Raw genomic sequence first — 15,050 nt, forward strand, 5'->3', positions numbered from 1 at the left:
CAACGCATGAGCTAGTTTGTAACTGGCCCTGGTTAAAGCTTCATTTTCAGTTATCTTCTGCGTAAAAAAAGCATGTTGGGAAAGCAACCTGCATTGCATTGATTCAAATTTTTCCGAATGCTGTGTTCCTGTGAATTGGGAATAACTTGGTTCATGTTTGGTCTCATAGTGCCGACGTATATTGTACTCCTTCAAAACTGCAACGGTTTCGTTGCATACGACACACAAGGCTTTATCACCTGCTTGTACAATGATGCACCATCAATCGAGCAAAGACTAGTTTGTATGCAAGAACAAATAGGCTTTTATTAGCAAAAGACTTGGAGCACACCCATGCCGATGAACTGGTCCAGACTGAGAGGGGGGGTGGGGAGCAGTCGCCTTTATACCTGGACCGGGAGGGGGGGGAGGAGTCTCGGGTAGGGCCGGCAGGGATGTGTCCAGGCATGTCACATATACAGGTAATAAGCTAACAGTGGTTTACCACATACAAAGAAGTACTTTACACCCCATTCTTCATTAAACAGGCGGCACTCACTGTCCACTTTTCTTTTTTCCTTCCATAACTGGATTGGTCAGAATTGCCGCCATCATTGTCATTGTTCCCGCTCATTTCACACAGATGGAGCTTGGATTGGATAAAGCAGCTGTCACTCAGTCAATGCAGAGCGGCAATTGGATAACAGATATCTCAATGGCTGATTGGTTGAATGAACTGTCAATCACGGGACGGCGGCTCTGATTGGACAATAGGCCGGTAAAGAGGGCGGGGATTGCCATGGGTCCATCATACACCGCGCGGAGCGGCAGCAAATGTCCGGCTTGTGGCTTCTGTCACTGCGTCCGGATCCTGAGTCAGCGGCGGGGTTCCGACGCGGGAGTGTTTGCGGCAGCGGGAATCCCGCCCCGCTCCACCGGCTGGCGGGCCGTAGTTTGGAGACCCCTGGGCTGGGGGGCGTGGTGTACATGACGTGACGTGGACCGCGCCCCGGAAGTGATTGCCGGCGTTTCCGGGACACGTTGCGGTGGTGGGGGTGGGGGTCAGTGAGTGGACATGGAGACGGTGTTTGCGTTGCCGTTTATGGTGCTGGAATGTCCCAATGTGAAGCTCAAGAAGCCGGGATGGCTGCATATGCCGTCCGCCATGACCGTGTACGCGTTAGTCATCATCTCCTACTTCCTCATCACCGGCGGTGAGTGAGTCACAGCGCACCGGGACTGGCCCCTGACAGTCCCCTCTGCAGCATCCCCCCCCCCCCCCCCCATCCTGATGGAGCCTGGAACCTCTGTGAAGACTGTGTCAAATGAATGCAACTTACTAAACTGATCCAAGTCAATGCTGGTCCCGGAATATCTCGGCACTGGTTTTATTTTAAATTAGTTTTAAATGTCATCAGTCCTGTATGATGCTGAATAAGTTGCACTGGAGCTGAGACCTGATTTGACACTGGGCATAGTGCAGATTAACTCTTCAAGGAGGGAGTCTTGCTTTGGGTTATGTCTTAATTCTCAATTTAGTATAGAACTTTAATGTTAGTCTTTGGAAGATTTGTTTCAGTGTGATTGGACAATGACCTTAATTGTTTTTGAGTAGTATTTACATTTGTCTCTAACTTACATTTATAAAGCCAAAAAAGATTCTAACCCTTGCTGTGACGTAATCACTGTAGGTCCTTTGTGAGAAATAATTCTGCCACCCCTCTTCCCCCCCCCCCCCGCCCCTCCTGCCCTTTGTTTCCTTTGCAGAAATGTATCAGTCTCAGATTTAAAATTAACAGTTGACTCAGTCAGTTGCCATTTGTGGAAGGGGTTTCCAACTTCTACCATCCTTTTCTGTATAGAAATGATTCCTTAATGAGAGCCTTAACTTAGTTTATGATCCTTCTGTCTGAGATTCCTTAATCGTGTAGATTCTATCCAGCCTGTTTGTTTCTCCTTGATATCTTGAAAACTTCTATCAAATTACCTGTTAAACCATTCTAAATTCCAGGATTTACATCTCTAGTTCGTTCAATTTCTCCTTTTGATTTCGTCCTTGGGAGTCCTAGTATCTGTCTGTTAAATCTGCACCATACACCCTCCAAGGCCAATACATTCTTGTAAATATTTTGCTCTGAGCTGCTGCTTCTGCTCTAAGTGTGGTCTAACAAGGGCTTTGTATAGCTGAATATAACTTCTACCCACTAATTGCTAATCCCCTGGATATAAATGCCATTATTCCATTAGCCTTGTTAATTTGCTGTACCTGTTTATGACATTTTAATGATCCCTGTGGAACACCACTAGTTACTGATATCCATTCTGAAAAGCATCTTCCACCGCTATTCTTTCCCTTCTGTGACCAAGCCAGTTCTGTATCCATCTAGCCAGCACACCCTGGATCCTATGAGATTTTACCTTTTGTTGTGAGGGACCTTGTCAAATGCCTTACTAACGTATATGTAGACAATATCCACCACCTTTCCCTCATAAATCATTCTTGTCACCACCTCAAAAATCTCAATCAAGTTGGTGAGACATGACTTTCCCTGTGCAAAACCATGCTATCAAAAAAAAAGCTGGCAATCACATTTTAATTTGATGTTTTTAAGTTTCCTTTGTACTTTGATTTCTGTTCGGGCTGTTCCCCCTCCTTTTGGGGAGCTGCCCCTTTTTACTTTGTCCTGACTTAATCTGAGTTTGTTTATTTGGTTTGACCTAAAAAGAGGGCAACAAGTCCATTCACTTCCAAATGCGAATAAATCCTGTCTCTCAGAATCTTCTCCAACAGCTTCCCCACCACTGGTGGGGCCTATCCAGCCTCTCCTTATAACTCACCTGCCTGTAATTACCTGGATTATCTCTGTTTCCTTTCTTAAAAAAGGATTGGCCATTTTCCAGTCCTCTGAAGTCCGCTTGTGGCCAAAGAGGATGCAAACATATGTTAAGGCCTAAGCTAATTCTTCCTTCCGCTGACAGTATCCTGGGATAGACTCCATCCAGCCCTGGGGATCTGTTTACCTTGATGCATTTTAAGACAACCAACACATCCTCTATTATATTGACCTACCTGAGAGTATTCACACACCCTTCCTGAACCTCAACATCTCTTATGTCCCTCTCTTTGGTAATACCAATGCAAAGTACTCATTAAGAATTTCACCCACTTCCTCTGGCTCCACACACAACCTCTCTCCTTTATCCTTGAGTAGGCCTACTCGCTCCCTAGCTACCCTCTTGCTCCTAATATATGTATAAAATGACTTGGGATTCTCAACCTTGCTGGCCAAGGACATTTCATGACCCCTTTAGCCCTTTTACATGTGCTTCCTTTTTCTTGACTGAGCTGACAACTACTTTTGTCATCCAAGGTTCATGAATCTTGCCATTCCTCTCCTTCATTTTCACAGGAACATGCTTGTCCCACACTGTATTCAACTGGTCTCTAAAAGACTTCCACATGTCAGAAGTGGATTTACCCTTGAACAGCCTCTCCCAATCCACGTTCTCCAATTCTTGACTAATTCAGTTATGGTTGGCCTTCCCCCAATTCAACACCATCACCCGAGGACCACTCTTGTCTTTATCCATAATAGTCATAGAGTCATAGATGTTTACAGCATGGAAATAGGCCCTTTGGCCCAACTTGTCCATGCCGCCCAATTTTTTAAACCCTTAAGCTAGTTCCAATTGCCCGCATTTGGCCCATATCCCTCTATACCCATCTTACCCATGTAACTGTCTTAAATGCTTTTTAAAAGACAAAATTGTATCCCTCTCTACTACTACCTCTGGCAGCTTGTTCCAGATACTCAATGCCTTCTGGACCCTTTTGTATCTCTCCCCTCTCACCTTAAACCTATGCCCTCTAGTTTTAGACTCCCCTACCTTTGGGGAAAAGATATTGACTAGCTGATCTATGCCCTCATCATTTTATAAACCCCTATAACATCACCCCTCAGCCTTCTAAGCTCCAGAGAAAAAAGTCCGCCTATCCAGCCTCTCCTTATAACTCAAACCATCAAGTCCCGGTAGCATCCTAGTAAATCTCTTCTGCATTCTTTCTAATTTAATCATATCCTTTCTGTAATAGGGCAACCAGAACTGTACACAGTATTCCAAGTGTGGCCTTACCAATGTCTTGTACAACTTCAACAAGACGTCCCAACTCCTGTATTCAATGTTCTGACCAATGAAACCAAGCATGCTGAATGCCTCCTTCACCACTCCGTCCATCTGTGACTCCACTTTCAAGGAGCTATGAACCTGTACCCTTAGATCTCTTTGTTCTGTAACTCTCTCCAATGCCCTGCCATTAACTGAGTAAGTCCTGCTCTGGTTCAATCTACCAAAGGTGATGCATTTATCTAAATTAAACTCCGTCTGCCATTCGTCAGCCCACTGGCCCAATTGATCAAGATCCCGTTGCAATCCGGATAACCTTCTTCACTGTCCACAAATCTTGGTGTCATTTGCACCATAGTCACTTACTAACCATGTCTCTATGTTCTCATCCAAATCATTAATATAAATGACAAATAATAGTGGATCCAGCACCGATCCCTGAGGCACACTGCTGGTCACAGGCCTTCAGTTTGAAAAACAACCCTCTACAACCACCCTCTGGATTCTGTCATCAAGCCAATTTTGTATCCAATTGGCTACCTCACCCTGGATCCCGTCAGATTTAACCTTACGCAACAACCTACCATGCGGTACCTTGTTAAAGGCCTTACTAAAGTCCATGTAGACAACATCAACTGCACTACCCTCTTGGTTACCCCTTCAAAAAACTCAATCAAATTTGTGAGACGTGATTTTCCACTCATAAAGCCATTCTGACTGTCCCTAATCAGTCCTTGCGTCTCTAAATGCCTGTAGATCCTGTCTCAAAATATCTTCCAACAACTTACCCACCACAAATGTGAGGCTGACCGGCCTGTAGTTCCAAGGCTTATCCCTGCAGCCCTTTTTAAACAAAGGCACAACATTTGCCACCCTCCAATCTTCAGGCACCTCACCTGTGACTAACAATGATTCAAATATCTATACCAGGAGACCTGCAATTTCCTCCCTAGCCTCCCACAATGTCCTGGGATACACTTCATCAGGTCCTGGGGATTTATCTACCTTGATGTGCTTTAAGACTTCCAGCACCCCCTCCTCTGTAATATGTACACTCCTCAAGTCATCACTATTTATTTCCCCAAGTTCCCTAACATCCATGCTTTTCTCAATAGTAAATACTGATGAGAAATATTCATTTAGAATCTCACCCATCTCTTGTGGATCCGCACATAGGTGACCTTGTTGATCCTCAAGAGGCCCTATTCTCTCCCTAGTTACTCTTTTTTGACCTTTATGTATTTGTAGAAGCTCTTTGGATTCTCCTTTGCCTGCTCTGCCGAAACAATCTCATGTCCCTTTTTGCTCTCCTGATTTCTCTCTTAACCTTACTCCGACACCCCCCAAACTCTTCAAGGGATTCACTTGATCCCAGCTGCCTATGCATGTCATGTGCCTCCTCCTCCTTGACCAGGGCCTCAATATCCCGAGTCATCCAGGGTTCCCTACTTCTACCAGCCTTTCCCTTCACTCTAAGAGGAATGTGCTTACTCTGATTAACACACTTTTGAAAGCCTCCCACTGACCAGACGTCCCTTGCCTTCCCACAGACTCCTCCAATTAACTTCTGAAAATTCCTGTCTGGTACCATCAAAATTGGCCTTACCCCAATTTAGAATTTTAACTTTTGGGCCAGACCTATCATTCTCCATAGCTATCTTAAAACTAATAGAATTATGGTCACTGGTCCCAAAGTGATCGCTCACTAACACTTCTGTCACCTGCCCTTTCTTATTTCCCAAGAGGAGGTCAAGTTTTGCCCCCTCTCTGGTCATGCCATCCACATACTGAATGAGAAATTCCTCCTGAATGCACTCGATGAATTTCTCTCCATCCAACCCTCTAATACTATGGCTGTCCCAGTCAATGTTGGAAAAGTTAAAATCCCCTATTATTACCACCCTATTTTTCTTGGAGCTATCTGTAATCTCCTTACATATTTGCTCGTCAATTTCCCGCTGACTATTTGGGGGCCTATAGTACAACCCTATCAAAGTGATTTTCCCCCCTTATTTCTCAGTTCTACCCATATAGACTCAGTGGGCGAACCCTTGGATATATCCCCCCTCAGTACTGCCGTGATGTGCAACTCCCCCTCCTCTCTTACCTCCTGTTCTACTTTTCCTATAGCATCTGTACCATGGAACATTGAGCTGCCAGTCCTGTCCCTCCCTTAGCCATGTTTCAGTAATTGCTATAATATCCCAGTCCCACGAACCCATCCATGCCCTGAGTTCATCTGCCTTGCCCGTCAGGCCTCTTGCATTGAAATAAATGCGGTTTAATCTGGAAAGTATCTGAAAACTTACCATGGCTTCAATTTCAAATAACTGTCTCTTATGAGAGACTTTAACAAATTCCTTCTGGAAGTCTATATAAATAACATCCATAGACAAAATTACTGTGGGAACCGTTTTTAATATTTTCCTTAACAGAACAACCAAATGATAGCTGAATGTAAATTAAGCTGCAGCCTGATGCTTAACTGAAGTTCACGTGTCAGCCTAGATGGTGAATTTTGGTAGCCTGTCGAACGTGGGAAGAGGAAACTGTTAAGAGCTGAGCTGAATCTTGTCTGCTGTCATGTTTATAAAAATATTTATTGCTTTATTAGGTATAATTTATGATGTCATTGTGGAGCCTCCAAGTGTGGGATCAATGACAGATGAACATGGCCACCAGAGGCCTGTAGCCTTCTTAGCATACAGGTATGTTTGGGTGACACTGCTACCTTTTTAATTGTTTTCTTTCCTGTTATAGAACCAAAGAATCCTTGCACTGAAGGTGGCCATTCAGCTCATCTTACTCTGCTCCCTTGCCCTATCCCTGTAATCTCACACATTTACCATGGCTACTCCGCCTAACCTACACATCTTTGGGGAAATTTAGCATGACCAATCCACCTAACCTGCACGTCTGTGGATTATGGGAGGAATCTGGAGCACCCGGAGGAAATCCATGTAGACGTGGGAAGAACGTGCAAACTCCACAGTCACTCCAGGTCGGAATGGAACCCGGGAACCTGTTGCTGTGGGGTAGCAACGCTAACTACTCTGCCACCATGCCGCCCTTTTCTCATAGAATGCTTACAGTGCAGAAGGAAGCTATTTGGCCCGTCGAGTCTGAACTGACCACCCAGGCCCTATTCCTGTAACCCCACGTATTTACTCTGCTAATCTCCCTGACACTAGGGTTAATTTAGCATGGCCAATCAACCTAACCTGCACATCTTTGGACGGGTGGGAGGAATCCGGAGCACCCGGAGGAAACCCACATTGGCAACCCAGGACAAATATCTATTCAGTTCAGACAATTTTACAGAATTAACTACCAAGGTTGAACTCCAAACAATTCCCCGATACCTCCCATTATGCTCCTTTATCTCATGTTCATGGTTCGAGGCAGTTCTGTAAGTATAGTCATCAGTGATTCCCTACAGCTGCACTTTGCCCATTTAATGGCATCAGGATGATTGTGGCATGTTGAAATGTTATATTGCTAATAACCCAAAACATTGCAGGTTATCCCTGGAGATACCATTGTCACACCATGTAGTAAAGTTTAGCTTTCCCAATCCTAATTAACCCATCTGGGGGCTTTATTGTGTTTGGACATTGGGTAGGTTTTTGATATCCACAGGTATTATCTTGGCGACATCTAATATCTCTACAATCAAGTCTTATTTTTTACATGTTTACATAGCTCTTGACAATACTGGCCCTCAAGGCCAGGTTCTGTGACATTGAATAAATATTTCCACTAACCTGATACTTGAATCATATATCCCTGTTAATGCCCACTGAGTCTTTTTCATCCGAGTCCCATCTCAGAGGATGTTATGAATTGGCTGCTCCTTTTACTTCCCTCTTGAATTGTCAGCCTACGGGGAGGATATAGTACCAGGTTCCCATCCTCCAGTCCCATCCTTTCTCAGACGATCCACAATCTGGCTCAGTGATTTGGGTTGGCATGATGACAGGTGGGGTCACTTGATCCGATGTCCAGATGTTGGGTTTCTTTATCAGCTCTCTTTCTCCGATGTGTAACTGATGTACACGATTCCACCATAGCCATCAGAATAAACAGGAACCTGTGAAAACATTAATGCTGGACCACACCAGTCGGGTGGTTGTCAGGTTTGTTAGGGTCCTAATAGATTCTCCTCTGAAGACTTAATTACTGCTCAACCGTTGCCTAAGTGACCATTGCCTAAGTGACCATTGCGGATTAATATCCATCCTATGATCCTGTAATATTTTCCTGTGTAATATTAACCGTGGGAGTCCGCAGGTTATTTTGGATTGGCTTCAAAATTGATCTGGATTCTGTTGGCTAAGCACACTTCCCATCTTGTGGGGCTATTGTACTTTTCTTCTAAATCAAGGACACTGAGGTCAACAATGAATTTGGGACCTTTTAAGAGTTGCTCCTGTGCTTGCAATGACTTCTTCACATACTTGCCTTGGAGTCACAGTAGATTGGAACTAAAGATGTTTCTTCTTCCCCTTTTCAGAGTGAATGGACAATACATCATGGAAGGTCTTGCTTCTAGCTTTCTGTTTACAATGGGAGGACTAGGGTTCATAATCTTGGATCGCTCAAATGCCCCCAACATTCCAAAGCTGAATAGATTCCTGCTTTTGTTCATTGGTTTCGTCAGTGTCCTGTTGAGCTTCTTCATGGCCAGAGTCTTCATGAGAATGAAACTGCCGTAAGTAGTAATCTTCCAACTTGTACCAAATGCTGGTCTTTTTATTTTGAATAATACACGTTGCTGTTCATCCTTTGTCTGAATGCATTTTAATCTTTCTAGCTTAGAACTTTATCATGTGGATGGGTAATTAGCCAAATAAGTTTGATTTGATTTATTAAGTTTGTGTAAAAGGGGTATCACTAATTGGTTACATGTAATGTATTTCTGGGCTGTATATTTTGAATAATACTGCAGTCAGTGCCATGAGGCAAGTGGACTTGTATATGACAGACATTGATTAGAAGTTCTTATAATTATACCCTCCTACTGATTAGACAAATTCTAGTTTTCCACTGGGACAATTTGTCAGATCCAGCCTAACTTAGTTTAGAGGGACCTAATTTTGATATCGCTGCTGGCTTTCAGTAGGGGCTCCCAAGTACTCTATAAAGAGAGGCGATGTCCTTTTCCATTAAGAAAATCATTCTCAAGGGACAGCTTTGGGAGGTAGACCCACTTTATCAAGGTACCCTTCTCTCTCTCATATTTTGAAATTGCCATTCTATTCTCAGACTGTTTCTTTGCCAATCTTATTTTCTGCTTCACCTCCTCTCTCAGCTTATTGTATTTGGCCTGGTTCTCATTTGAAGAGTTCATCTGACATGCATCATGTATTCTTTCTTGCTGTTGTTTCATTGTAATCTCCCATCTTCCATCTCATCTAAAGGAGTCATGTTTTTGGCTTCCTGACCGTCTTCCTTGTTGGAGAGCACTCAGCCTGTACCTGAAGCATCTCTTCCTTAAAGATCACCTATTGTTGCATTAGTTTTTCCTGTCAGTCTCTGTTCCATTTTACGCTGGCTAAATCTCTTCTCATCGCATTGAAATTATCCTCTTCCAATTTAGAAGTTCTACATTTTATTGTCATGCTGTTCTCGATTATTAATCTAAACCGTATGATATGATGCTCACTCTTGCCCAAATTTCGTTTGCAGGGACTTGGTCCATCTCATTTCCCAGCACCAGATCCAACAATGTTTCCTTTTTAGTTTTATCCTCTCTCATCTTCTCATCACTCTTGTAATACTATCTCAGACTTGATCTTTTATCCTCTCTCCACTTTGTGACTGGGAAAAAGATAATTTTGTGTCAGAGAGATTAGTTCCTCCCTAGTGTCTGAAGGTAATTTTTGAGCACTGCAAACTGAATTACATCATATATTTGTTTCATCATGAACATGCACAATGGCTCTCTTAGCGTTGAGCTCATATGCCTTGGAAAGAAAATGGATGATATTGCTGTCAATATGGCGGCATGATGGCACAGTGGTTAGCACTGCTGGCTCACAGTGCCAGGGACCCGGGTTGGATTCCTGGTTTGGATCACTGTCTGTGTGTAGTTTGCACGTTGTCCCTGAGACTGCGTGGGTTTCCTCCGGGTGCTCCGGTTTCCTCCCACAGTCCAAAAATGTGCGGGTTAGGTGCATTGGCCATGCTAAATTTTCCCTCCGTGTACCTGAACAGGTGCTGGGGCGTGGCGACTTGGGGATTTTCACAGTAACTTCATTGCAGCGTGAATGTAAGCCTACTTGTGACTAATAAATAAACTTTTTTTTTCACATAAATGGTTTTTAAAGATCTGAATTTTTCTTTTCCAGGGGTTACCTGATGGGTTAATATCAATTTGGAAGCACCAAAGCCAGAATTTCCAAATGGAGGAGACTGACCTGAAACTGTAAAAAGTGATGTGCTGTAATTTGACGGTGAAAGAGAATTTGTAAAGATCATAAATAAATTTTTACAACACTTGTGTTAAATATATTGGTGTAACTTTATTAGCTACCACAGCCTGTTTTGATTCAAGGGTAACTTTACCAACTCGTTCATACTGTAAGTATTTATAGAGTGGGCTGGGCAGGAGGATAAAAGTCTTGTGCAGCATATGGTTTTGCTCTGACCACTTGTATAGCATCTTTCATAACCTCAGTACATTGCAAAGCACTTCACAATTATTTACTTTTGAATTGTAATCACTTTTGTAATGTAGGAAATATGGTAGCCAATTTGTGGATCGCATGATGCCACAAATAGCAATGCAGCAATTACTAAAATTATTTTAGCAAGGATATCTTGTGGCACAGTGGGTAACTTTCCTGCCTCTAAGCCAGAAGCTCTGGATTTGAGTCCCAACCCAGGACTTAATGACCAAGAAAGATGCATTCGTAACATGGCCAAACAACTTCAGTATTAGATAAAAGCCAAATACTGTGGATGCTGGAAATCTAACAAAAACAGAAAACACTGGATAAGCTCAGGTCTGGCAGCATCTGTGGAGAAATAAACAATTTCATTTCAAGTCCTTATGACTCTTCAGAAATGAAGAGGGATTATATAATTGAAGAGGGAGGTGGGGCAGAGCTATGACGAGACTGACCCAGGTCACCAAGCCTGTGTTTAATCCCCCCAATATAGAGGAGACTGCATTGGGAGCAGTGAATACAGTAGACCAAATTGTGCAGACTGGGTGATGGCTTTGTGGAACACCTTCGTGAGCACGATCCCAACCTTCTGGTCGCTTGCTATTTTAACTCAGCACCTTGCTCTCATGCCCATCCTTGGCCTGCTGCAATGCTTCAGTGAAGCCCAACACAAGCTGGAGGAACAACACCTCCTCTTCTGATTAGGCATGTTACAATCTTCAGTTCAACAATTTTAGACAGTGAACTTTCTCCTCCATCTTGACCGCTTTGGTTTTTTCGTTTCCTTGATTGTCCCAGTGCAAACACTGCCCCTCTCCTCTGGTGGAACCACTTCCAAGGGGAGGGGAGATAATAGTGGGCCAGGCTCATTAATCATATTGGAATGTCAAGTTCCATGACATTCCACCTTTTAGCAATTTAGATAAAAGCAAATTACTGCTGATGCTGGAATCTGAAACAAAAACAGAAAAAAATTCAACAGGTGTGACAGCATCTGTGGAGAGAGAATAGTGCTAACTTCAAATCTGGATGACTTTTCATCAGTGCAAAAGATAAGAGTAATACTGTTGTGGGGGAAGAGACTGTGCAGCAATAGGGGCTAGATAAAGGGCTAAAGACCATGGTCCATCATTATCTATTTTCAGCCACAAATATTTATCCATATTTTGTTGTAAACAAGAGAGTTAAGTGCTGAATTTAGAAAAGTTGTTTAAAATTCTCAAAATTCATCTTTTCAACCAAACTAATTTCTAATTTTTCCCTTCATGGATTAGCATTCAGCTGCAGATGTTTGTGTGTTGCTGGGAACTGCTATAGAGCAGTCAGTTTTTTCAACAACATTTACCAAGACCAGACGTTGTTCAGGAGTTATAAGACAAGACAGGCTGAAGGAAGTGACTAGTATTTCTATCTGGTGATGGTCAGAATGGCTTGCTAGCCTGCTTTCAGTTCTGTAAACTCAGCTTCACGAATAGAACTTCTGCTGGAGGACCTTCATCTCAATGAAAGATGCTCTTCGGTCTGTCTGAAAGTTGCTGGTCTTCCATTGTAAAGAACTGCCCATGACTGTTGAAGATTGGCATATTCCAAAGGACTACGTGCTGAGGAATGCATTAAAGCTTGGAGCAGCTGCTGAAAAGACTGAATGAGGAAAGGCTTCTAAGGCCCTCCTTGTCCATGGTGTACTGCATGGTGGAACCTATGGAAAATCCCGTTCGCTATATCTACCAGAGAGTGGTTGACATGAAATGTATATTGTAAATAGAACCTTTTCTTGTAAGTGTTGTGAGGCACACCATGGAACTATGCATTGTATTGAAAAATTTGAATTCATTATTCATAAAATGTTGTGAAAGTATATTTTTGAGAGAAAAATGTTTTCAAAAATCCATATGTATTTATGAACAGGTCCCACCCTCTTAAGTTTGGTTTTTCATAAATTTCCTCATGGGATGTCAAAAGTTTTGTCTTACTGGCATAGATAAATAACATGGAGCCTTTTTGGTCATATGCAGATAATTGTAGTGTTGCAAAGATAAATGATCTGACTTAAAAAGCCAATGGTAGGAACAGGCCATTTAGCCCCTTGAGTTTGTTCTGCTATTCAATGAGATCATGGCTGATTTACAGCCTAACTCTATATTCTCTCCATTTACTCCACATCCCTTAATACCTTTTGTTAACACAAATCCAGCAATCTCAGATTCAAAATTCACTGTTGAACCACTATGAACTGCCCATTTGTAGATGACAACTTGCCCTGGCGTTTTCCCTGCAAATTTAGCCCTTGTGTAAGAATTGATGACCTGCATCCAGCCAGAGACTGATATGTTTCCTTTCATTTTCCCCACCAGAATCCGTGTCTCCACTAAATCAGGGAATCAGTGACTCTCAACTTAGCAAGCTCCCATTCCTCATTTCAACCATGTGGAAAACGAGAAGGTTTTTTTAAAAATTGGAGCGAATGGATAAGGAGCAGGTATCGACCAATGGTAATAAATTAGGGGAGGTTATGAAATCTTGGTGTGTAAAGATGGGTTTGGAGAAGGTTATGAAGGTTAACTGGGGGTTAGGCATGGAATTCCAAAGACCATATCCATGGTGCTGAAGGAAAGGCACTAGTGATAGGTGAAAAGGGGTGGGGATAGGGGAATCTCAAAAAGCTGAAGTGAGTGGACTAATGCTTTAGGAGAAGGAGAACCAGTGTAGGTCAGTGAGACCGACAGGAGATCAGGCCTTAACGTGGGACATGACACTGGTAGCTAAGTTTGGAAAGAAAGACTCAACATTTTCAAAACCACTGGATGTTTCAGAATCTATACAGAGAATGAAGTACTTTTGAATTATAGTCACTCCTGTAGTATAGGAATCATGGCAGCCAATTTCCCACACAGCAAACAGTAATGTGATAATGACAAATAATCTGTTTTTGTGATTTTGATTAAAGGATAAATATTGGTCCGAACTTCAGAGATAACTCCCCTGCACTCTTCGAAATAATGTTGTGGAATATTTTCCATCCAATCCGATGAGGTCTCAGTTTAATGTCCCATCCAAAAGACAGCACTTATAACAGTTCAACAGTCCCTCAGTACTGAACTGAAGTGTCAGCTTGATTTTTATGCTCAATCCCTGGAATGGAACTTGAAGCCAAAACCTTCTGAGTCAGGCAAGAGTGTTATTAACTGAGCCACAAATAAATTGAGATTAATGGAGAGTGGACAACGGGAAGTCAGCAAGAAGAACATTAGAGATATTGAGAGGAATTTTCCTGTCCCGCCCGGCACGGGAATTGTAGTTGGGGGGGTGGGGGGGGGGGGTGGGGGGGGGGGTGGGGGGGGGGGTGGGGGGGGTGGGGGGGGGGGTGGGGGGCGGTGGGGGGGTGGACCATGCAAACGCCTGTTGACCTCGGGTGGGATTTTCCGGTTTAGGGGTGGATACGGCTGGAAAATCCCATCCATTGAGTCTGAAAGTGCTGAACCTGGGAATAACAATCTTACTGATAGTGAGGAGAATTATTTGAGGTAGGTATGGAAGTGGGCAATGTTACAGAGTTGAAAATAAACCGAATAGTAGGTACAATGTGTTATTTTGAGCTCAGTCCCTGGCTGAATAGGATGCCAAAATGTTACACTTTCTGAATTAGCCTAAGCAAGTGGCAAAGGAGTAAGATTGAAATCATTGAGAAAGGAACTGTTCTTGGTGGCAGCCAAACATGGTGGCTTTATACAAAGTGGTGTTTGGGTTATGGAAAATTTGACTCTTCTTTGATTGGACATACAAAGGTGGTCATGGGATCACATAGCCAACAGAGTTTGGCAATGAAGGATGATGGGATGGCTAACAGTGAGGCCGAGGAGGTCAATGAGGGATAATGCACTGTGTTTCCAATCACAGATTTACGTCAGGTGGTCTTGTTACTGTGAGCAGGGCAAAATCTACACTGCTAGGATTCGGGGAGGAGTTTTCGGAGAGAGAGATGCAAGGAGCTGAGAGGCAATGATATAAAAAAAGAACTTGAGAATTAGAACAGCCCTAGGCTATGTGGCCCCTTGAGCCTGCTCTACCATTCAAAAGGATTGCGGCTGCTCTTTAATCTCAACTTCACTTATTCATCAGGTACACATATCCCTTGATTCCCAAAAATCTATCGATGTCAGCCTTGAATATACTAACTGTCTGAGAATTTCCAGCTCTCTGTGGTAGAGAATTTCAAAGATTCACAATCCTCCAGACTGAAGAAATTTCTCCTCATTTCAGTCCTAAGTGACTGCT

The 15,050-nt window shown here is 43.1% G+C and overlaps 1 protein-coding gene across 1 annotated transcript; it reads left to right on the forward strand.

Annotated features, from left to right (window-relative positions):
• The first annotated feature begins 744 nt into the window (after positions 1-744).
• ostc (oligosaccharyltransferase complex subunit) lies at positions 745-10,613 on the forward strand. The gene is made up of 4 exons (XM_078214830.1): positions 745-1,193; positions 6,719-6,812; positions 8,618-8,815; positions 10,455-10,613. Exons 1-4 carry the CDS (start codon positions 1,055-1,057, stop codon positions 10,471-10,473), a joined length of 450 nt encoding a protein of 149 aa, XP_078070956.1. The 5' UTR covers positions 745-1,054; the 3' UTR covers positions 10,474-10,613.
• The last annotated feature ends 4,437 nt before the right edge of the window (positions 10,614-15,050 follow it).

This window comes from Mustelus asterias, chromosome 1 (genome assembly GCF_964213995.1).
Source record: "Mustelus asterias chromosome 1, sMusAst1.hap1.1, whole genome shotgun sequence".
Classification (NCBI taxonomy): Eukaryota; Metazoa; Chordata; class Chondrichthyes; order Carcharhiniformes; family Triakidae; genus Mustelus; species Mustelus asterias.